Source organism: Malaclemys terrapin, chromosome 11 (genome assembly GCF_027887155.1).
Source record: "Malaclemys terrapin pileata isolate rMalTer1 chromosome 11, rMalTer1.hap1, whole genome shotgun sequence".
Lineage (NCBI taxonomy): Eukaryota > Metazoa > Chordata > Testudines > Emydidae > Malaclemys > Malaclemys terrapin.
Window position 1 is genome coordinate 21,459,777 of NC_071515.1, and position 23,697 is coordinate 21,483,473.

Genomic DNA, 23,697 nt, shown 5'->3' on the forward strand with positions numbered 1-23,697 from the left:
CCTCCTTCTTCCCTTTTTTAAAGATGGGCACTACATTAGCCTTTTTCCAATCATCCGGGACCTTCCCCGATCGCCATGAGTTTTCAAAGATAATGGCCAATGGCTCTGCAATCACATCCGCCAACTCCTTTAGCACTCTCAGATGCAGCACATCTGGCCCCATGGACTTGTGCTTGTCCAGTTTTTCTAAATAGTCCTGAACCACTTCTTTCTCCACAGAGGGCTGGTCACCTCCTTCCCATGCTGTGCTGCCCATTGCAGCAGTCTGGGAGCTGACCTTGTTTGTGAAGACAGAGGCAGAAAAAGCATTGCTTACATTAGCTTTTTCCACATCCTCTGCCAATGCCTTCCTCATTCAGTAAGGGGCCCACACTTTCCTTGACTTTCTTTTTGTTGCTAACATCCCTGAAGAAACCCTTCTTGTTACTCTTAACATCTCTTGCTAGCTGCAACTCCAAGTGTGATTTGGCCTTCCTGATTTCACTCTTTCACGCCTGAGCAATATTTTTATACTCCTCCTGATCATTAGTCCAATCTTGCACTTCTTGTAAGCTTCTTTTTTGCATTTAAGATCAGCAAGGATTTCACTGTTAAGCCAAGCTGGTCGCCTGCCATATTTACTATTCTTTCTACACATCGGGATGTTTTTTTCCTGCAACCTCAATAAAGATTCTTTAAAATACAGCCAACTTTCCTGGACTCCTTTCCCCCTTATGTTATTCTCCCAGGGGATCCTGCCCATCAGTTCCCTGAGGGAGTCAAAGTCTGCTTTTCTGAAGTCCAGGGTCTGTATTCTGCTGCTCTCCTTTCTTCCTTGTGTCAGGATCCTGAACTCGACCATCTCATGGTCACTGCCGCCCAGGTTCCCGTCCAGTTTTGCTTCCCCTACTAATTCTTCCTGGTTTGTGAGCAGCAGGTCTAGAAGAGCTCTGCCCCTAGTTGGTTCCTCCAGCACTTGCACCAGGAAATTGTCCCCTACACTTTCCAAAAACTTCCTGGATTGTCTGTGCACCGCTGTATTGCTCTCCCAGCAGATATCAGGGTGATTAAAGTCTCCCATGAGAACCAGGGCCTGCGATCTAGTAACTTCTGCTAGTTGTTAGCTGCTGCTTCTCCCCAGTTTGCCCATTCTGTTTCTCTCCCTTACCAAACAATAAATTTTTTTTAAAGGCCCGTGATAGCTTTATTTAAAAGCTAATTAACTTGTAATTGATGTTTAAGGCCAGTTGGCATTCTCCTCCCAAACTAACCTTGCTGATAATGTTGTCTTGGCAGCTTCCACCACTGGGCCTGTACTGCCTGATCTGCACACATCACTCCCTGCTGCACATGTGTGGTGTGCAGATCACACGCAGCACTGTGGGGCAATCCTGGTACTTGAGGAGTGCCGGGGGTGCTTGCAATGCTAAGGCTATATTAAGTGTAGTGGGGAGTACACTATAGTTGTCTACACTGAACCTTTTTGGGGAAGTCTCCCACCATTGCAATTCAGCGATAGTAACAGCGAGAGCACTAGTGCAGAGAGGAGACCAGCATCCTTCATACTTGGTCATCTAGCCCTGCTTAAAGCAGTGGTTCAACCTTTTTTTACCCAGAGACCCCTAAAGTAAAATAGACAAACCTGTGGACTCCCAACGAGGGGTGATCCATGTGGGGAGCACAGAGAGGGTCATGTGACCCCCAGATTTCTGCCTTCCATTTGGTCCTGCTCCATGAAGTGCTGATGTAGCAGGGCAGAGCAGTGGAGTGTCTCCATGGCTAGCTGCTGCCTGCTCGTGGAGTCAATGGCTGTGAGGCAACGCCTTCTGATGATGGGGAGATCTCTCTTCTGCAGTGACGCTACCATTTTTGGTTCCCCCAGAACACAGACAGGCTGAGTAGCCAACTGAGGTGAGTCAGAGGGTGGAGGTGACACTCCCTCCCCCCACCCCAGCACCTGGGCTAAAGACTGAGCCCGAGCCCTAGCCCTGCCACCTCAGGCTGAAACCCAGTCCTTGGCGAACCCCCTGAAACCTGCTTGTGGCTCCCTGAGAACCAGTGGCTTACAGCATTCTGGTAAAACCTTGGCAGCCAGTCTACACTAGTGCTTTTGCTGTTGCGAACGATGGTGGACCAGCACCAATGGTATTATGATGGGAACTTCCCCCAAGGTAAGACAATGGGTCACAACGAACCAGGCAAACATATAGGGATATTTGGAAAAAAAAAAAAAAAGACACACCTTCATTTAATCACAGGAAGCTTGAGACATACTACAGTACCTAAGACCTGAGATATATCCACATCTTCTCCCTTCTTCCCCTCCCCTCTCAGTGGCCTTTGAAAATGATTTCACCTAGACCCTCCTGTATGACCATATTGATTTGAGATTTAAAACCTCCAGCAAATTCAGCTTCTTGTCTTTGCATCCGCGCTGCAGGAAGCACCACTATGCAGTGAAAGATCTAGGGATTTTTGGTGGCTTGTTGTCTGGAGGAGAAAAGAAACTAACCTTAAAAAATGAGTTCTTTGGATACAGCTCTAGAGGGAGTCTTCAGAAGTGGGATTGTATAGCCGTTATGGGCTTACTAACAAGAAATTCCATGTGTGTGGAGTTCAGAAGGAGAAATCAACTGAGAGATAAAACTCATGCTGTGTGAAAAGGTGTGTGCTTTAAGAACTTCCCTGGTGTGAGTAATGGGTAGCTGGGGGAGTTAAGAGGTTTAGCTAACAAATGCTGGAGAATCACAGATAAGCGAATGAAACTCCCCTGCTTATGCACTGCCCTGTTTTCTTTAATGTTATAGACAGCAGGAGAGAAGTGAGATTACTCAGTTGTAGTGGTTATAGTCTGATATATGTTTGGAAGTCCTGTATCTGTAAAATACAGGAAAGAAAATCAATGTCAATTCACTTCTCCTCCTCCTAAACCTGTTCACTTTTCCCCAAGAGTATTCCATATCCCTGATAGAGTCCTAAGGATCTCCTTCATTTCCCTCTGCTTTATTCCACTCAGACTTCAGACCCAATATCGCAGTCACTATCTTTCTGGCTTTGAAGGACTGGGCAAGACACCCACAGGATTCTATTAGGTTGGAGGAATTGCTATAAAGTAACACATCAAGCATCAGTTCCCTCCAGGTGCTGAATTTGCTACCTTCTGTAGCACTCCCAGCCTTTTCTGGCTTAGGGCCTGAAGGAATGGACCAGTGAATGGAGCTTCCCAATGCCTTTGCTTGCAATGTGACATACCAAGTACAAGATTATGTCCTTAACTTTCCAACACGGGTGGCCACAGTCAATGGGAGCTGCAGCGGCTGAGCCCCTGTGAAAAGCAGGACACTCAATATAGATTTAGGGGCCCAATTTGAGGCTTTCAGGTATGAAAATTTGACTTAAGTTACTTGGGCCAGCTCCTGGGTTTTAGTCACTAGCCCCATTATAGGGGCTGAGAGAGAATCATACTACAATGCAGGTCACTGGAAGAAATTTGTCTGACTGCCAGAATTCCTCCCAAGGCTCAGGGAAAGCAGGTGCTGTACTGAAGTGTTACGGTGGCACTATAGGTATGTCTACACTGGAATAAAAGCCCCCCGGCATGGTTGTGTCTGGCCCAGGTCAGCTGACTCAGGCTTGCAGAGCTAGGCTGCAGGGCTAAAAATTACCGTGTAGATGTTTGGGACCCTTGTGGAGTCTGAGAGCTCAGGCCCAAGCCTGAACATCTACACAGAAGTTTTACAGTCCCGCAGCCTAAGCCCAGCGAGCCTGAGTCACTCAGCCACAGGTGTTTAATTGCAGTGTAGACATACCTTTAGTGCTGTCCACTGTACCAGCTTGGCTCTGCTTGACAATGCAAAGGAGAACTAGGGCCGTGGCTCTGGTTACATCCTACCACTTTTGGGGAGGCTACAGTCACCAGTGACACCAGTCTAATGCAATCCTTGCACTCTGCATCCTGATTGCGGCTGGCCCTTGTATGTGTGGGACTGCTCCTTGTGGCCTCTCGCTCCCTTGTAACCCATGCAGAGCCAGCTGGCACTTTAATAACCTGAATCAGTCTCATTCACTTAATCTTCTGTCCGATTTTATCATTAACCTGTCAAGCCCCTGATATCTTTTTCTCCCTGCCCCGAGTCTCTGCTGGCTGGTGTAGTCACTGAAACCTGTGCCAAGTGTGTGTAAAGCACTCCCACATCAGAAGGGTAGCTCTTTACATTCCCTTTGCACATGATTAAAGGGCTCCACAAGCTGGAGGCCAGTGAAAAATCAGGCCCAGATTTCCTTGCCACACTTCCCATTGATGAACTGTGAACAAATGACAAGTCATAAGTGCCTCCCAGCAGGGCATATCTGTAATGCCTCTACTCTGTGCCTAGTGATAGGTTCCATACTACAATCCTGGATCTGTTCCAGAGAAAAATAATGGTGCCTGACAGTTCCTCAGTTTTCATGACTGGGAGACACTGAAAGGGTGATGAGGAAGGAAATGTCCAGATTTCAGTTCACTCCTGCTGTGTGCTCGGTCTAAAAGCAGCTGGCAATCTAACAACCCCCCATAGTGAACTTGGACAATTATTAGAAGCACAGCTCCGGTCACATTTGCCCATGTAATGTTTGCCACATTCTCCAATTGCTTTCTCCAGCCAACCATCGTCACCTCATTCTTATCCAGACTGAGCTTTCACAAACTTGTCCCCATGCAAGACCTGATCTCTACCAGACACAGACACTTGAAGCACCCTCTGTGTTGGATGAAATGGTGATATAAAGCTGTCTGTGATGAAGTGGGAATTTTCTGTAATATTTTTATGATGCCGGTGCATGCCTCAGTTTCCATCTGTACTCTGCATTGCTACCCAGAGAGTGAAAAAGGGTTAAAGCCACTCTTGGGGCAGAGAAAGATTTATGAGGTGTTGTGTTGTAACTGTCTGGGGTGAATGAATGGGTCAGGTTATTAAAGGACTGACTGAAATTGACTACATCAATGGAGGGTCCAGAAAAGAAAATGGGAACTCCAAGGACTGAACAATGAACACCTAACAATGGGAAACTCCAGCAGACAGAGCATGGGAGCTCAGCGTGCCTCTGCAGCAAGGCAGTGGAAGAGGAAGTGTCAGGATACTGGGGTAAGAGTTGGCTTCTGGAGGGACTCAGCAGCTCTCACCTTGGACCGAAAAAGAGATAACAGGAGACGGCCAAAAGTGGATTCAATGGCAGCTTGGCAGGGTGGGGAGAGTTGGCTTGGCCAGACTGGACTATGTCTTCACCTTTATTTCTCTATGTTAACCTAACGGCTAGTCTACACTAGAAGCGCTACATCGGCGCAGCCACAGTGCGTCTGGTGAAGATGCTCTATGCCGATGACAGAGAGCTCTCCCATTGGCATAATTACTCCACCTCTGCAAGAGGCAGAAGGTATGTCAGTGGGAGAGCGTCTCCCACCAACATAGTGCCAGTGTGGACAGAACTTAGGTCACTGTAACTTGCGTCGCTCAGGGGGGTGGCTTTTTCACACCCCTGAGCGACATAAATTAGCTCAACTTAAGCGGCATTATAAGCCTTAAGGATTTCCCGATGCTGTGTTCAGGGGTGGCTCTAGCTTTTTTGCCGCCCCAAACATGGCAGGCAGGCCGCCTTCGGTGGCTTGCCTGTTGGAGGTCCCCTGTCCTGTGGATTTGGTGGCAAGCCTGCGGGAGGTCTGCCATTGCCGCTGAATCCGTGGGACTGGCGGACCTCCCACAGACATGCTGCCGAAGGCTGCCTGACTGCCGCCCTCGCAGGGACCGGTAGGAAGTCCCCCGTGGCTTGCCGCCCCAGGCACATGCTTGGAGCGCTGGTGCCTGGAGCCGCCGCTGGCCGTGTTCCAGTTGGATTTATTAGTCAACTCTTTTGGAGAGGCTGCCTGGTGTCACTGTGAAAACTCGCTGAGGTGCATTGGGCCCCGAAGAATATAAAAGTCTCGGACCAGGTGTGTATCTCAGTTGGACCCATTGGACAGAGCCCACGGTGTGAAGCAAGAGTGCTAGAGCCTGGAGGCTCAGTCTTGGAGGCACTGAGGCTGCGTAGCCTACCCTTAGGGAAGAGTGAGACCACTTGGGGGACTGCCACATCGAAGCAGTTCCTCCAAGGGACTGTTTAAAAGCTGGGGCCCTGTCACATAGCCGTAACAACTTAATAAGGGTCAGGACAGAACGTTTATTGAAACAGTTGGCAGGGCCAGTTCGGACCGGCTGCAGAAACTGCAGTTGCAATAGTCATTCTGTTCCCTCCTCCTCCTCCAAACTGTGTAAAGAAGAGAGCAGGCTGTGCTGCTGGCTGCCTCTTGGAGACGGAAAGTGTCCCAGTGCTTGGTCACTCCAGCCTCCATCAAACAGCAAAGATGTTCAAGAGCTGCTAGGTGGCAACATGTAAACCCTGCCGCCCAACCTTGCGAGATACCACTTCTGATGAAGACACTCGAAGAAGTGAGGTTTTTACTCATGAAAGCTTATGCCCAAATAAATCTGTTAGTCTTTAAGGTGCCACCAGACTCCTTGTTGTTTTTCTAAGCCGATGAGAGAGAACTTAATAACTCCACCTCTGCAAGATCTTCTCCTGCTGACATAGCCAGCGCTTAGGTCCGTGTAACTATGTCGCTCAGGGGGTGTGGATTATTATACAGGGCCTCTCCTAACACTGCCATCACCTACTCTCTCTAACCTGCGGCTGTTCCAGGACTACATGCCCCTGGCTGATGCCCACTTGAATGATGCTGTTTTTTCCTCTTGCTTCCTGTTCTGACTCAGCACTCCTTTCAATTGCATAATTACAGAGTGAGCTCAAATTAATGGGTCTGCAGGGACTTGGACCAGTTCTTATTACTGATTCTTTACTGTTAACCAGTGGTGCTTCAAATCAGACTTCAGTCTAATCAGAGTCCATTTTTGACAATGGGGACATCAGGAACTGCTAGCAGAAAATGCTTTATAAGGAAAAACTCTGTGGTTGTGTACTGAAAATTGTGGAATGCTGGTAATGTTGGTCCTATCTGTGAGTGTATATCTAGCAAGAGGACAAGCAGGTGGGCGTGGTAGGGTTCTAGGCAGAAGCACTCCACTGAAATAGCGAGAGACACAGTAGCTTAAAGTGTAATACCATTTTCCTTATTTCTAAAAAAAATTCCTTCTTTGTTAGAGGACAGTTCACATTCCTTTGGGAGTCTTTACTGTTGTCACATGACAGATAGGCTTTATATTATAAGGCTGCACAGTTATGAGACTCAGGTTACTGGCAGTGAACAATTAAGAGTAAAGCACTGTGCCGCATCTGAGGCCAGGGCTACACTACAAACTTACATTGGTATAACTACATGGCCCAGGGGTGTGAAAAATCCCCATCCCTGAGTGATGTAGTTATACTGACCTAACCCCTGGTGTAGACAGTGCTACGTTGATGGGAGGCCTTCTCCCATGGACATAGCTACCGCCTCTCACGGTGGTGGATTAACTACGCCAATGGGAGACGCTCTCCCCTGCGCGTAGCAGCATCTTCACTGAAGCACGACAGTGGCGCATAGCTGCGCCGGTGCAGCGGCACTGCTGCAGTATTTTAAGTGTAGACCTGCCCTTAGTTAGGTAACTCCCCTTGAAATAAATGGGAATTAATTCCTGTGTAACACCAAAAAAGCTTTCTGGGAATTTTGCTAGGCTCCTGCCTATGGTTTGTCTTTTCAATCCAGTCCACAACAGTGCAGAAATGGGGAGAATGAAGCAGCTTTCTTTGGCTTGTCTATAAAACCTGAGATAGTAAATGGAGACTGGGACCAAAATCAGACCTGGTGTAAGTGTGTGGTAATCCAGTGACTAAAGGGAAGCTGCGCCTACCTACTCCAGGTCTGAATTTTTGAGCTGGGCCTATGAAATTCAAGGAATCTAGGGGGGAAAGATGAGAGAGAATTAGAAGGTACTGCTTTGAAAGGGTCATATGTGGAGGGGATAAACTACACTCCCTTATGATCCAAGATCTAAGAACCAGGGAAATGATTCAAGTATTAAAATAGATCTGTAATGTCAGTCTCTCTTGAGACATACATGAGTGTTACTAGGCTCGAGAAGAAAAAGCACAGGAGCAGAGTGACAGTTTCTCACTGACTCAACAGGACCTGTCAAGCTATTTCCACATTTCTTGCACTTGCTCATTAATGACCTCCTGCTCTATAAAAAGAACACCCCAAATATTCTAAGCCCTTAGGAGAACATTTCATATGGTCTATCAGATATTAAATGGTCTGTTAGCAGCAAGGAAAGAATTTCCTGAAACTCTGGTCAGCATTTCCACCTCACCTACACGCCTTAACAAGAAGTTATGCATGATTAAATTGGCCATTACAAGATAAAACAAATGCAGGTGACACATATTTAGCCCCAATCATTGACATCTACACTTCATGTCAGACCAAACCCCAAATCAGTTTCAAAGCAATGAAGTCATAGGTGTAAGTAACTCAGAAAGAAGATAAAGCTGTCAAACTCTCCATGAATGCCCCCAGAAGTGAGTGAACTGTCTGGAAGGAAAACATCTTTGTCATTGACTGACCCATGGTTTTGAAAAATAAAATAAAACTGTACTGGAAGTTAAACAAAGCAATGTAGACCAAATGATTCTTTCTTTCATGTGCAGGCTACAAACTAGTCAAGGGAAAAATGCATTCTTTTGAGTCGGAAACTGAACAACTTCTGGCATACAAAACCAATTGGCAAATGATATCAAAGTCCACTTTGTTAGCTTGGTACTCAATTCTGCAACCTTTATGCTGAATTGTACCAAGTAGTAGAAATGGCGCTATTCACGTAAATGCTGCTCAGTATCATAAGAGTTGCAAAACCAGGTCCTCTGCTTTTAACACAATGGTTTAAGTTTAATCCACGTGTAACTTCACTGAGTTCAATGGAATCACACCAGGGATGAACTGGCCCATGGCTATCATACATGAGATCTGGGTTCAAGAGTAACTTTGGGATTAGAGCTGTGTGAAATGTTTGCAGTGAAATCCCAGAATCATATACAACTTTCTTGTTCTGGCATTTCATTTGAAATTCAAAACTTGGTAAATTTTACTGAAAGGATCATCAAGACTCTCAAACTTCTGAGTTGGACCTTGGCTCTGTTTTAAGTTGGCTCAGATTCACATATGGTAGTGCCTCTGTTTTGAGTGTATTTTGCTTTAAGTTTTTGGCTTGTTTGAACCTGGAATGCAAGGAGCCAAATTCTGCTGTTATACCTTGGGCCAAGTGGTGTAGACCCATCCAGATTGAAACCAAAGTAAATGTCCACACAACCCCTCCTCTGAAATGAAATCAATGACTCAGCTTGAGTCAGAATCCCCATCTCCTAACAGAAAGTTTGTATAAGTAAGGGAAATTGTGCTTAATAATATTAGGCCAAATCCTGTTTTAACTGGGAGTGTCATCTGAATAAGGGCTGAGTTAGAACATTAGGCTTGATTCCAGAGCAATAATAAATATATAATTTTTATTTATTGTGCACCCAAACCTGAAGACTCCCAGATGCCTATTAGCTAAAGGATGGTTGCTGATTAATAAGGTACCAACTCACTGTTGGCTAAAAAAATGACGAAGTTCCCACGCATGTTAAAATTAAAAAAAAAAATACAGAGGAGTAAAATTTTCAGAAGCTTCTATATCCCATTTTCAAAAGTCCCTATGGCACTTAGGATCCTAAATCTCAATGGGACTTAGGAATTCTGTGTAAAATTTTCAAGAGTTCCTGTTATGCAAACTTTATGTTTTCCCAGAGACCTGAATATTGGAGAAGCTTTGAATATGGACTATTACCTAGGAAGAAAATAGCACAGCAATGATTCTCAAACAATCACGTCACAGAAATTATTGGTTTCCAATCCAATGCATTTTCAAACGATAGAAAATCCTTCTCTCACATTGCTGTAAACAGGTATCAGCCTTGTATGAAAAAGAAATGATCATGGATTTCTCACCTTTCACAAAGTTACTGGCCTCCTGCTGCTTTGCTCCAGGTGTCTGTGTTACACAGTTGGAATGCATCGGTGAGTCAGAGCACAACTTAGTGTGTTGACCCTGTGTCAACCTGAGGTGTCCAGAGAGACTATCTTGGCTCTCCTCTTTGAATTCAGGAACAGAGCCTCCATTTCCTACCAGCAAAATGGAGGAAGAATTAGCAATAGTGTTTGCTCGTAGATCAAATGATGCAGTAAAAATTAAAATGAATGAGCAAGCACCAACTAACTTTACCTTTATGTTCGTTTTCTATGCAGTGTCTATATCCTTGCTGTGTTCTAATTTCCTGTTTTTTTTTTTTTAAAAAGAGAAGCACCTTTTTAATATGAACAGTCAGTGTAGATGGGGGCAAGTAAAATGCAACATTGTGGCAGCTGATCATAAAAATCCTGGCCCCAATAAGGTTTACCCAAGCCCATCTGACACAAGGAACTTGACTTGACCTTGTCTATGGTGACTGCAAAGTTCTGGTCAACAATCTGTTGGTTAACTACTGCTTAGGGTCATGTTCTAACTCACTGTCCAGCGAAGAGCAGCCCCATTGCTCCTGCCACAGCTGCAGAATAGGTTGCTGCAATAGTATTCATAGAGCAGTCTGGGAGAAAGATTCCTTCTATCCCCTGGAACCTTCCCTGTGCTGAACCTGCCTACTTGGGATTAGTGCAGGAGGGAGGAAGATTTTGCTTTCAGAAAATCATGGAGGGAGTTTGTGTTAGACTGAGCTCCTGGCTCTCAATTCTGTCACTAAACCAGGTCTCTCCACTGAAGTTGAATTAATTTTCATATTGCATCACATGTCCTCCCTCAAGTAATAACATCTATGAAAAGAAAATGAACAAACAAGGTAGTGACAGACAAGGCAGTGAGAGACATTGGAAAGTGAAGACAGAAATGTCTGGGAGCAACAGTAGCACCGCTCCCGTATTAATGATGATTAATAAGTTACTTATTCAAGAGCAGATCCCCTTCTGACTGCTGGAGCTGCACATAGTGAAGATGATTGTAGACTAAAAAAAATTGAGACAGTGCAGGAAAGTATAAACTGAACAATGGCATGAGATGTATTGTTGTCTGTGGCACATGAGGCTCAATGCTACGAAGTGCAGTCCAGTGAGAAGCAGAGTGCCCTCAACTCCCACCTTGCAGGTTTGAGCCTATCTGAAACCGTCATATCTAGGGTAGCTGGGCAAAGAGAGCTTAACAAATTCCAAAGAGAGTGATTTTCCAGACCATAGACAGGCAAAATTCCCATTAATTTCAATAGGTTTGCCTATGACAGGACAGCAGAATCAGGCCCTTTGTTTCTAATTTAACTCAAAATCTGCTGTTCTTTACACCCAAGCAAATCTGGAGTGAACTCCACTGACTTCAGTGGCCCTATTAATCTTCTCATATTTGTTTTCTTCAGATTCTGTCTCTGTTTAATTCCTCTTACCTCAGTTGCTCTTCCTCAGTTGTGAGGTTAGTTGGTGTCCATAACCAACACCATGTTCTATCTGGCACAGGCAATTGACGGCGGCTGATTGGTACATGGGGTTAATTAGCTTGCTTCCTTTTTCTGCATCACTAGTCATTGAACAGATCTAGCCTCAGGTAGAATTCCTGAGGTCTCATGCCACTGTTCTCACTATTGTGCAAGATAGAGCTCTAGTCTTGCCATGGTAAATTTGAGAGAAAATCAGAGACTTGTCATGGCAAAATTCATGGGTTTTGGTTAAAGCTAGTAAAAAGTCACACCCAAGTGCTTTTTTAAATGTGTGTAATGTACATTGCACAAAAGAGAAGTGTGGGTGGTACCACGTGCCTCCTTTGAGCCTTGCTTAGATTTATCTGGTTTAATTATTTTTAAACTTCTTTAGTGGGGAAGAAGGGGTCACCTCTTTTCACCTCCCCTCTGACTTGCTTATAACTTCACACACCCGCCTTCTTCATCCTAAATTGCCACTAGAATTCTTTATATTTTGGGGTTTTATACCCATTAACTTTAAGCACATTTAAACAGTGATGTGACAGAGCAAGCAGTCATGGAGAAAAGGAAGGTGCCTCAGTAGGGAGACAGTCGATGCTATTTAAGAAGTGGGGATAAATCTCCCTGATTGTTGGGGCTCCCGTTTTCCCCACTGTTACCTGGCTTTTTTGTCAGGGGGAAGGAGGGAAAGTAGGGCTTGGGAAGTTTGTCCCTACCTCAGAAGTAAACTCAGGGCATGCTGTAGAGCAGCCTTGGTCCATGAAAGAATAGGGGGAGAGGAGGTCTGTCTGCGAATATCCTTTTAACAGGGCACACTGGGAAGGATAAGAGTCTGTGTTGCTACCCCAGCGCAGGCACTCCTACCTCTCGGTCAGTGCTGTAGAAGCAGTGCTAGAGAAGGAGTTGTTCCGAGAGCTTGAGATATAGTTTATTGGAGACCTACAGGCAAAGGTTCTGTGGAACCAACAATATTCTGACTATTGTGTATTCTTGGATTTTGTATGTGTACGGAACTTTGTGTTTCTATTGATGCTATTCAGTACTTTTATGTCTGCAGTGGCCTAAGCGTATAACCTGGTGTCTGTCTGTGAGCAGTTCAGCACGCTGTCTCCACAGTGTATGAGACACGCTAACCATGTTTGTCTAACTGGTTTGGCCAATCCTCCTTTCTCCCAGCTCTGTGAGAAACAGGACATCCCAGAGTGCATTGCCCCATGTGCTGCTTATGCCATGCTAATGCCATGTGCTTTAGGCACTCTGTTCCCTACTGCCCAGAATACTGATACAAATATGGCTGTGATGGTGGAAGAGCTTCTGTGCGGGATGGACACAAACTGAACCATATTACTTGTAACTGGTTAAAGTGACCATGCTGGTAACTGCTTCCAAATCACAGTTTAAAAACTCTAGAGAGAGACTAAGAAAACAAAACTAACTTGACACAGGCTATTGAACAGCAGTTGGGTGGTAAAGGCTTTCTCCAATATCTAAACGTTTCATTTTCATGGCAAATTTCAAACCTTATGCATAGTGGGCCAAGTGTTTTGGCCCCATTTGTGGATGCTCCAAGGCTTAAATGCAGCATTTGGACTATGTTCAGGTAAGAGGCACAAAGTAGGGTTCTGTGCAGGAGGATTCTGCAACTCCGCTTCTTCCCCGCACATGATAGGGAGCTGAATTGTTCTGCAGCTGAGGAGGGTGGATTGTGTAGCTTTGGTGACTGGCAGTGTAGCCAGGGAGCTCATACACAGCTAAAATCCACAGGATGATTACCCCACTAGGGTACAGCAGGCTACATCACTGTTCCTCTCCACAGCTGCTAGTTCAGGCTATGGGGCCACTTTCCTCAGCTCTACGTGCATTTTCCTGAATGTACAGCCCATTCACTTGGGTTGTGTGTTCTGTCCAAGGGTTTCCTTCCATCCATTTAAATACATTTGGTGAATTTCTATTTTGAACATACCAGCCCTTTAGCTGTACAAGCCCCAGAATCTCCTTTCTTCAGGGCAACTGCTTCCAAGGGCAAGGTGACTTCCTGTGAAGATAAATCCCATCAGAGGCATGACAATTATAGTTAGTACTACTTAAACAACTCACATATCTATTGATTTCATGCCTCATGATATCCACCGCTGAAATAAGAACAAACACTAAAGAAAGGAAAAGCTATCCTATAGTATATGAGATTAGGGACATCTGTTGTTTGCTTACACAGCATCACAAATATGCATTGTGTCTTACAGACAAGTAAATTCTGCCACAAAGACGTTATAGGCAAAGGCCACAATGGTGAAACCGGATCAGAATGGGCAGGTCTCTGCACCATGTAGAGCCCCAAGTGAAGGACTGCAGCCAAAGTTTCATGGCAAGCAGCTATTATAAATGCTAAGGGATTGTGGGGAAAGGAGGTTGAGGGAAACAGCAATAAAATCATTGGGTTGTTTTGGCTGGTAATGTGTGTGTCATGGAGGTTCTGAGAGCTCTCCTTAATCTGTGTGGCTGTGCAGTACTGTGCATTTCAGGGAAGGGCATGGTTTGTACTGTTCACGGAAGAGGGTGTTATAGGAGGAAAGAGCAGAGCCATGATGGACCAGGTCAGGAAGATGGGTCCAGAGCATGTTGTCGATGCTTAATAAACAATGAAAAGGAAACATTATGTATTATGGTCAAAGGACAGCAGGTGTAACATCTTGTAGAGTAACCTGGCTGTAGAATTTACCCCTTTGCCACAGAATTATGCTCCAGAATCAGATGTAATGACTTAAAAATGTTTCTAGACTTCGTGGTTGTGAAGAAAATCTTAGCAATGTGAACCAGGTGTAAAGTGTAACAAGATGAAGTGATGTCTCTGTTAATCTGGCAGACAGCCTGAAACCAAAACTTGTAAACTGCCCCATTCCTCTCAATGGTGTGTTAATTTTGTAACCTATTTATTAACCAATTTAAATGTAAACGCTGATCACTTCAGCCAAAACATCCCATGGACAGGACTGGACTGGGACTCTGAAGTGGTGCAGGGACTTGAGAGATCAGACTCGCCTCACTGTGACTCTGTTTCCCCACCTGTAAATCAGGAATACTGATCAGGTGCTTGGACTAGATAATCTAGTGGCTGGTCCCTGTTGGCCTTAAAAACTATGATACCTTTTGCAACGCACTTTGAGATGCAAAGCACTGACTGTACAATTGAAAAACATTGTTTTGGGTCAAACAAAATGCTTAGTTTCTGGGCATTTAGCACTTTATTTTAAAAGAAGCAAAGGAAATGAAAGGTGACAGTTTTGTGACTAACGGGCAAACTCTCAGCTGGTGTAAGGTGTTGTAGCTCTGTTAAAGCCAATGGAGAGACACTGTTTCATCCCAGCTAAGCATCTGACTGAATGTCTGTGGATTATAAATTTTAGAGATGATTTAAAATTAGTATTTCTGGTTTTAGATTTTAACCAATAAAACTGCCCCAAGGCCATCTTTTACCATTCCATTTTTAAATGCGCACCGAAAATACCTGGTTTAACTATTTTGAAATGTCTTTTTTTAAAACTTGGTCTCCTTTGCTGGATTCTATTCCCAATTTTGTTACTGAGAAGTTAAATAATCTAGAAGATATTCTTTGCAATGTAACTAAAATCTTTTCTAAAAGTTTAGTCCTACGTGTGGCATAAAGGGCTGTAATGACATATTATACATTACTTATGTAATTTTTTCCTGTTTTAACATACCAGCTTTTTATTTATAAAACTCTGAGGCTCTCCTTTCTTCAGGACAGCTGCTCCCAAGGACTCTGAGCCTTTCTGTGAAGATAAACAAGAACTGCAGAGGTTTGACTTGCAATGAATGCTATTTAATATCACAAATATTTTCAGAACTGGCTTTCATAACAGAAAATATTAACTCCTGAGAGCAGCCTGAAACTAGCACAAACTGATTTATGGTTAACACATCTCCCTGCTCTAAATAGCTGTGCAGTGTTGCTGCACACTGTTAAACAGCTGCTGTGTTACAGAGCAGAGGTGGGCGTATTTCAATGGTGGGCGAAGTGATTCCTGTACATTCTATTTTCAACCAGGGTGTTGTCCTAAGCAATGTTTATAAAGTGTTCCTGAGACCTTTGAATGAAATGTGTTACAAAAAGCAAATTATTGTTAAGATGTTAACCTCTGAGGACATACACAGCTTGTCTGTGCTGGACAATTGAACGGGTCAGATTGCACCACTGTGTGCCCATAGTGTGGTGTGTCCACACTAGATTGTAGTTAACTAAAAGAATCTGCTGCTGTTTTCTCTCTCCTCACACTAGCTCTGCAGTACACCACCAGTGCAATGTCAACTGGATATTTATCCCATTGATCCTGGCACAGCCCCTAGAAGCAGTAGATTCTGGGAAATTTTGAAAGGCCTTGTGGGATACTTCAGGAAGCGTTTTACAGGAGTGCTGAAGGATGTGGTTAGTAGGCTTGTCTAGTGTCAATGAGGCCACAGAAGAAGCTTCATGTCTTCTGTTATGCTTCACCCTGTGCTTGGACCAGCCTCCCACTTCTTAGTCACTATGTGCTCTTTTTCTTCAGCTCTAATCAACCTACACTGTTTTCCTCCTCATTGTTGTATCTGCATTCTCTCATTCCTGAGCTGTTGCCCTGAACTAGTGTAAGCTCTTCTAACTTGCAGAGAGATACTGTCTCTAGTTTGTGTGTTATAAAATGCTGGGTACATTTATGGTGTGTTGCATAAATAATTAACTATAAATACAGTGGTGCTCACTAGGATTACATATTGTTAAGTGGATCATAGTGGATAGGCAGTAACTTGCAGAAAGGTAATTTTGCTGCCAGCTGATGCTTTCACATAACAATCATCACTATTTATCAGTGTTTAAAAATGCTTAATCACAAAACCATCACACAATTTCGAGGCATAGTTCATTCACACTGACTGGCAGCCTTTGCTCTAAACAGGCCCAGGACTGGAATAGCTAGGTTGTTGCAGGTCAGGATTGAGCCTGAATTGGCATAGATGTGTGGGAAGCTTGTTTAATACAAGTTGCAGCTGGTGGTATCGGTACCTCATTTTCATGAGCACACAGGTCAATTTATCTGCCAGTTGGCAACTTCCCATTGTGTTACTGGGATCATGAAACAGAGCTGCAAGATTGCATTGACTATGCATTTATTTCCCATACCTTTTATGGCCTATCTCTTGTCTTTTCTTTGTCCAGTCATAAAACACTTTTTAACACGTGTCCTGCTTTTAAGAGCTAGTAAGGGCATAGCAGTTGATAGCCAGTACCCTCCCAAAACAGCACTTCTCAGCTGTGAAATGTGTTGCCTACTTGAGAATTTCAGGAACTGATTCCTGGCTTTTATAACATGAAACAAGATGAATCAGATACCAGGAGACTGGCCAAGTAGCAATTGTTTAGTCTCTGGTGTTGATTACTTAAACTACAGCCAAGAACTTCAGAAGTGACTAGTGACTTAGGGTGCCCAACTTGAGATGCTGTTAAGGTTCCTGATTTACAGAAAGTGTTGAGCACCTGCCATCTGAAAACAAGGCCCCATCAAGGTGTATGTAATTTGGTCTTCAGAGAGTTCTAAATGCCCAATATAGCCTCTGAGCCTTGATTTGACCTGGTCAGCTGTTCCAATCATGTAATCATAGTATCAGTTGTGGTACAATAAGATCTGTTTGTATGTTGTAAATAATTCTTCTAATAAAAAGGGTTCAGTCTGTAAATGTCTTTTTCCCTAGCCCCTCATTAGAGCGCCTGAATAGCCTCAATCCTACCACAAGTACAAATAATCTAAAACATGACCCCAGGCCTTTTCCTTCTATCGCAGGGTAAAATCTAGAAGACTTGACTTGGTTTTTAATCAGTCCTCACTCAGGCAAAACTTTCACTGAAGGCGGTGAGATAATTGTCTGAGTAAGGATTGGGTGGAGAGAGGCCTAAGAATTGGGCCCAGCAGACTGTGCAATTCCACTGTCACAGAGCTTGCAGCAGAATTCACCCCGCCCCAGAATTGTGCTCTAGAATCCTGTCTTAAATGTTAATTTTAAAAAAATGATTCTTATGGTCGTGGAGAAAACCACAAATCTGAACAGAGTGTAAACTGAGGCAGCATCTAATGCCTGTGTCTGCAAAGAGGCTGAAACAATAGCTCCAAGTGATGTGAATTGCTCCGTTTATCTCCTATTGATGTGTTCCATGTTTTATTATGGTGGGTGGGCCAGGGTACAGACTTTGAGGACTCCATACTCCTCTCAATCCCCAGCAACCTCCCACTGATGTCACTGTCTTGCGGAGGTAGAGTGCCTATGCTGATGGGAGAAGCCCTCCCATCGCTGTAGGTAGAGTCTTTGCTGCAGCAATGCAGTTACGCCAGTTAGGGTGACCAGACGTCCCGATTTTTCAGTGTTTGTCCCGCGTCCCGACCGATCTCTGGTTGGGATTCAATTTGTCTCGATATTTTGCTCTGCTGATGGGTTTTTTTCCTTCCGCCGGCAGCACTCAGCTTTTTTTTTCTGCTGTGCCGGCGACCCCCTCCTCGGTGTCCTGATATTTTCTTCCTCTCATCTGGTCACCCTAACGCCAGTGCACCGTTTAAGTGTAGACCTGGCCTGAGGCGTAGCTGTGCTGAGTAACAGAACTCAGTACTGCCAACACCAAGTGTTCAAAAACCATGTCAGGCCTTTCAAAAAGGCTTAAAAATAAAGTGTTAAAAATGTGGGGTTCTTTCTATTTGCCTTATGGAAAGGGGAGCAAGCTATGGGTGAAATGAAGGGCACAGAGAGGGACCTTAAAAAGGAATCAAAACTCCCACACTTGATATGCTCCATATGATTATTAATAAACAAAAATGCATTCATAAATACTTAGAATCATAGGACAGGAAAGGCCCTCGAGAGGTCATCTAGTCCAGTCCCCTGCACTCATGGCAGAACCAAGTATCATCTAGATGAGGGGTGGGCAAACTACGGCCCGTGGGCCGGATCCGGCCTGTGAGTCATTTTAAGCCAACTCGGGAGCTCCTGCTGGGGAGTGGGTTCTAGGGCTTTCCCCGCTCTGGTGCTCCAGCCAGGGCACTGGGTCAGGGGCCACACCACGTGGCTCGGCCCCGCTCTAGCCGGGGCACTGAGTCTGGGGCCGCACCCCACATGGCTCGGTCCTTCTCCGGCACTCCAGCTGGGATGCAGGGTTGGGGGCTGCTCCACACAGCTCCCGGAAGCCGTGGCATGGCCCCACTCTGGCTCCTACATGCTCCAGTGACCCCCTCTGGTGCTCCAATGGGAGCTGCAGGGGTGGTGCCTGCAGATGGGGCAGCGTGCAGAGCCGCCTGGCCGGGCCTCCACGTAGGAGCCGGAGAAGGGACGTGCCACTGCTTCAGGGAGCCGCTTGAGGTAAGCGCCACTCAGAGTCTGCACCCCAAACCTCTCCCCACGCCTTGCCCCAGCCCTGATCCCCCTCCCGCTCTCCAAACCCCTCTATCCCAGCCCGGAGCATCCTCCTGCACCCCAAACTTCTCATCCCCAGCCCACCCCAGAACCTGCACCCCCAGCCAGAACCTGCACCCTTCTAGAGTGACCAGACAGCAAATGTGAAAAATCAGGATGGGGCTAGGGGGTAATAGGAGCCTATATAAGAAAAAGACCCCAAAATCGGGACTGTCCCTATAAAATCGGGACATCTGGTCACCCTAACCCCTTCTTGTACTCCTGCCCCAGCCCTGATCCCCCTTCCACCCTCTGAACCCCTCTGTCTCAGTCCAGAGCACCCTCCTACACCCCAACCAGAGCCTCATCCCCTCCCGCACCCCAACCCCAATTTTGTGAGCATTCATGGCCCGCCATACAATTTCTATTCCCCAATGTGGTCCTCAGGCCAAAAAGTTTGCCCACCCCTGCTCTACCACTTAAGTTAGCAGCTGTGAGGCCAATCAAGTAACTGCTTTTTTTCCCTCCTGCTGGTGATCCAGCTAAAATGCGATTTGCTGAATTGGATACAGTACTTGCCATCAGCCCTCATACACCTGAGTTCTCTACTTTGCCAAAAGACCAATGTTCCTAAAATCAGTGTCTTGCTGTCTTTCTAGCCTTAAGATTTATGGTTTGCTTCTCTTTATGCTAGAGATGGGTTGAACCAAAACCCTAGATTTTGGTGTTTAAAATCTGGATCCAAATTCTGCAATTCTCACCCCGTTCTGGGTTTCCCGGGACTTAAAATAAAAGGTAGCTAATCGAAATGCACTTTCCTCTGTTAACATCATCCTTTAGTTTACTAAGCAGTCAAGAAGAGGACAAGTGAGGTACCACAGGGAAAGGATGTGGTTTAAAAGCTGAGAGTGAAAAAGCTTCCTTTTTTAAAATGTCTACTAGTAGTGTCCCACCTTTACATTGTAGGTCAGAGGATCGATGGATTAGAAAGTCTACAGTAAAACAGAGGTAGCCCAGTTGATTTTCAAAGCTCGATATATTAAAAAAATCTTTTCTGTTGAAAGTATGTGAGGGAGAGGGAAGTAAATGCAAAATGAGGCTGGGAGATAAACTCTAACTGGAGCACACTGGAGCTATCTTTGGGGCCTCTGTTAGCCACACAGTAAATTAAAGGTCCAGTCTCTTTTCAGACTTGCCTAAGGCAGAGAGACCCTCGGTCTTGACGTTTCCACTTAAACGATGTCATCAATTTTTATTCCTCTATTTTCAAATGACGTTGATAATTTTTCAAATCAACTTCTTTCTTTCTAATATTTACTCTTCCTAAATACTGTTCCACAGGTTACCTAAGAAAGGGTTGCTCTACCAGATTAGATCACTGCTCCATCTAGTCCTGCCTCCAGCGATGGCCAGTATGGGATTTTTCAGAAGAAGGTGAACCCCCAGACAAATTATAGGTATACTTAACCTGAATAGCTGCACAAATTGTGGAGAAAATCACCAAGGGATGCTAGAAAGAAACACATCTAATTCTTTCCTCACTTGATGCAAAGCAAGCTTATACTGGGCCTTTCCATAAATATTTTATGTGCACTACTTCCATCTTGCCTCTGCATTGAACTTACAAAACGTAGTCATATATCGCACCTTGTCATTCATCTCTTGACTCAAAGGGGAGGTTTCATGTGGATTTATATGAAGGCTGGTTCCTGTTTCAAGGGGTAATCCACAGTCTCCTGCAATGAAAATGAGAACATCTGGATCAGGATATATATAACATTTTCTGTATATTTTTATAGAGTGATTTTAATGCTCCTCTAAAACATGCTAGATCGACAGTCCTGGAGACTGAAGTTGTCTCTCTGTTACAGAAATGTTACAACATAAGCAGTGCAAGCTTCCCCACAAGACCCTGCAAATATGTCCCTATCTGAACCCTTTAGTGGTGAGAGGATGCAATAGGCTCCATGCACATCCAATCCTGGGTTTCACTGATAAAAGTGCTGGAAAGGTGCCAACTGTGTTGGTAGATTCAATGATGCAAAATGCCTGAATACTGGAAAATTGGCTAATTTAGCACTGGAGGATTAAAAACTGCATAGCAGGAGTTTACTCTGTTTAGGGTCTCCCCCAGCATTGGTCCCGTGTGTTTCAGAAGCATGGTGAGGTAGGATTTTTGTCTTTTGTGTGTCAGTGTTGGGAGACAGAACCAAGGAATCGAGTTATCAGATGAATGAAAACAGCTGTCTCTTGTCCTGACTTCTGTCAGTGCCTGTGTAAATGGGCTTAGACAGGGACACTCCAGGGTTAAAACACTGTGCTGCATCCAGAGCAGGGTCACAGTCCCGGCCTCTTGTAGAAATGACCTAAAAATGTAAAGGACCAATCTGAATGTGACATTCCACAGTCGAGAGCCGACCCTCTCCCCTGAGAACTCCTCACTTCTCAACTTCTTGCTTAACCTCATCTGTGGGATCTTGTGTGATTAAACTTGAAGGGCCACTGTGAAATCCCAGAAAAAAAATAAAAAAACACACTGTTTGCTTTCTTGCCAGTAAATAGCTCCACATAGGCATGGCAGCTTTTCAAGGAGTAGACAGAGGCAGTCTGGCTTTCTACTACTTGCTCTTCCAAACAGGATGCTGTAGGGCTTTTATACCAATTAAGTTCAAATAACATCAAATATATTTGGGATCTTTTCATGTGATTACTTTTCCACAATCTCTTTTTGTGGGACCATTTTGTGTGTTTTTTCCTTTCTCATTTATATCGAAAGACCCCCTCCAATCCAATTATAAACATTTTTTACCTTGAAATCTCCATGAAGAGAATGACTGACTGCTAGAAATACTTTGTGCTTTTGCTCAAACATCCAAGAGGGTCCTGTAGGATCTTGTCCTCTAACAGTAAAGCACAAGCCTTTACCCCCATGCTATAGGAGAGAAATCTTTTATGATGTTCTTGTAGACGGTAGTGTTTAGATTTTTTGCAACAAAGGGACCAACTTGACCTTCGTGATCTCATGTGTTTTAAAACTTCTCTTGAATCCCTTTGGCTAGAATGGAAAATAGCTATAGTGAGATGTAATGAAGTCTGTGTCTGAACGCTTAAAAAGTTTTGTGTAGAGGCCTTTCTAGTCCAGCCTAATAAAGACTTAGACTGAGTAGCTTGCAGACCAGTTGGCACACAAGCCATCAACTCATCCCAGCCTGTCACTAATCCTTGGTGAACATGTGGTGACTCAGTTGTTCCTGCTGAAATCCTGACACAAGTATTACTTTATCAAAAACAACAATTTTACATCTCTTTTAAACTGAATGTGAATTTTAAAAAAATGGATTCCCCTCCCTATCCCCCACATATTTAACAAAAGTGTCAAGGAACCATCTCATGCATGAAAGTCTTCTCAGAGCTGGGATATGTTCAGAGATATTTTCTGTGTGGAAAAACTCCTCTCTGTGGCTGGATCTTAGAATGAGAAAATGCCACCTGTCCAAGTGTACTAATTCTTAAATTAGTGTACTGATGTGCCTTCCCTTTAGGGAATGATGTTCCTCCTCCCTGTGGAACCTTTCCAGTAGAAAAGTCTTCTCCAATTGAAGGAGCTTTGCACCCTTGGAAAAATAATATCACTTTTTTGCAGATGAGTTGATGGATCCTATTATTCAAATAGCCTCTTACTGCAGAACACAGTGTGGGAGAACTTCAACTTTACCTGCCTGAATGTGCCAAACACCTGACCGTGGTTCCTCATGGCTGATATCTGAATACAAAGACAAGGTGGATGAGGTAATATCTTAAGAATGGCCATACTGGGTCAGACCAAATGGTCCATCTAGCCCAGTATCCTGTCTTCCAATGGTAGCCGGTGCCAGATATTTCAGAGGAAATTAACAGAACAGCGCAATTATCCATCGCTTGTTATCCATGCTCAGCTTCTGGCAGTTAAAGATATATGGATACCCAGAGCACTGAGTTGCCAGTTGTGTCCCAGACCATGTCAGCTAATAGCTATTGATTGATCTATTCTCCATGAACATCTCCTGGCAATGAGTTCCACAGGTTGACTGTATGTTATGTGAAGTAGTATTTCCTTTCATTTGTTTTAAATCTGCTCCTATTAATTGTGACCTCCTTGTTCTTGTATTATGTGAAGAGTTAAATAATACTTTCCTATTCGCTTTCTCCACACCAGTCATGATTTTCTAGACCTCTCTCATATCCCCCCTTAGTTGTCTCTTTTCTAAACTGAAGAGACTGTCTTTTTAATCTCTCCTTATATGGAAGCTGTTCCATACTCCTAATTTTGTTGCCCTTCTCTGTACCTTTTCCGTTTCTAATAGATCTTTCTTTTTCAGTTGGAGCAACCAGAACTTCATGCAGTATTCAAGATTTTATATAGTGACATTATGATAGTTTGTGTCTTATTATCTACCCTCTTCCTACTGGTTCCTAACTTTGTTAGGTTTTTTGACTGCTGCTGCGTTTTGAACAGACATTCTCAGAGAACTATTCACAATGATTTCAAGATCTCTTTCTTGAGTGGTAACAGCTAATTTAGACCCATCATTTTGTATGTATAGTTGCAATTATGTTTTCCAGTGTGCATCACTTTCCACTTAGCAACATTTGAATTTCATCTGCCATTTTGTTGCCCAGTCACCCAGTTTGTGAGATCCCTTGGTAAATCTTCGCAGTCAGCTTTGGACTTAACAATTTTGAGTAATTTTGTATCATCTGCAAACTTTGCCACCTCACTGTTTACTCCCTTTTCCAGATCACTTCTGA

General features: G+C 44.3%; 1 protein-coding gene across 1 annotated transcript in view; it reads right to left on the minus strand.

Annotated features, from left to right (window-relative positions):
- The window catches only part of KIAA2012 (KIAA2012 ortholog), an 86,985-nt gene that overhangs the window by 23,216 nt on the left and 40,072 nt on the right, over positions 1–23,697 (minus strand). Inside the window, exons 12-16 of the mRNA XM_054043309.1 lie at positions 20,557–20,645; positions 15,201–15,272; positions 13,445–13,516; positions 10,248–10,299; positions 9,974–10,147 (exon numbers count right to left, since the gene is read on the minus strand). Of these exons, the coding sequence (XP_053899284.1) occupies positions 9,974–10,147; positions 10,248–10,299; positions 13,445–13,516; positions 15,201–15,272; positions 20,557–20,645 (459 nt within the window). The remainder of the gene's footprint in view (positions 1–9,973; positions 10,148–10,247; positions 10,300–13,444; positions 13,517–15,200; positions 15,273–20,556; positions 20,646–23,697) is intronic.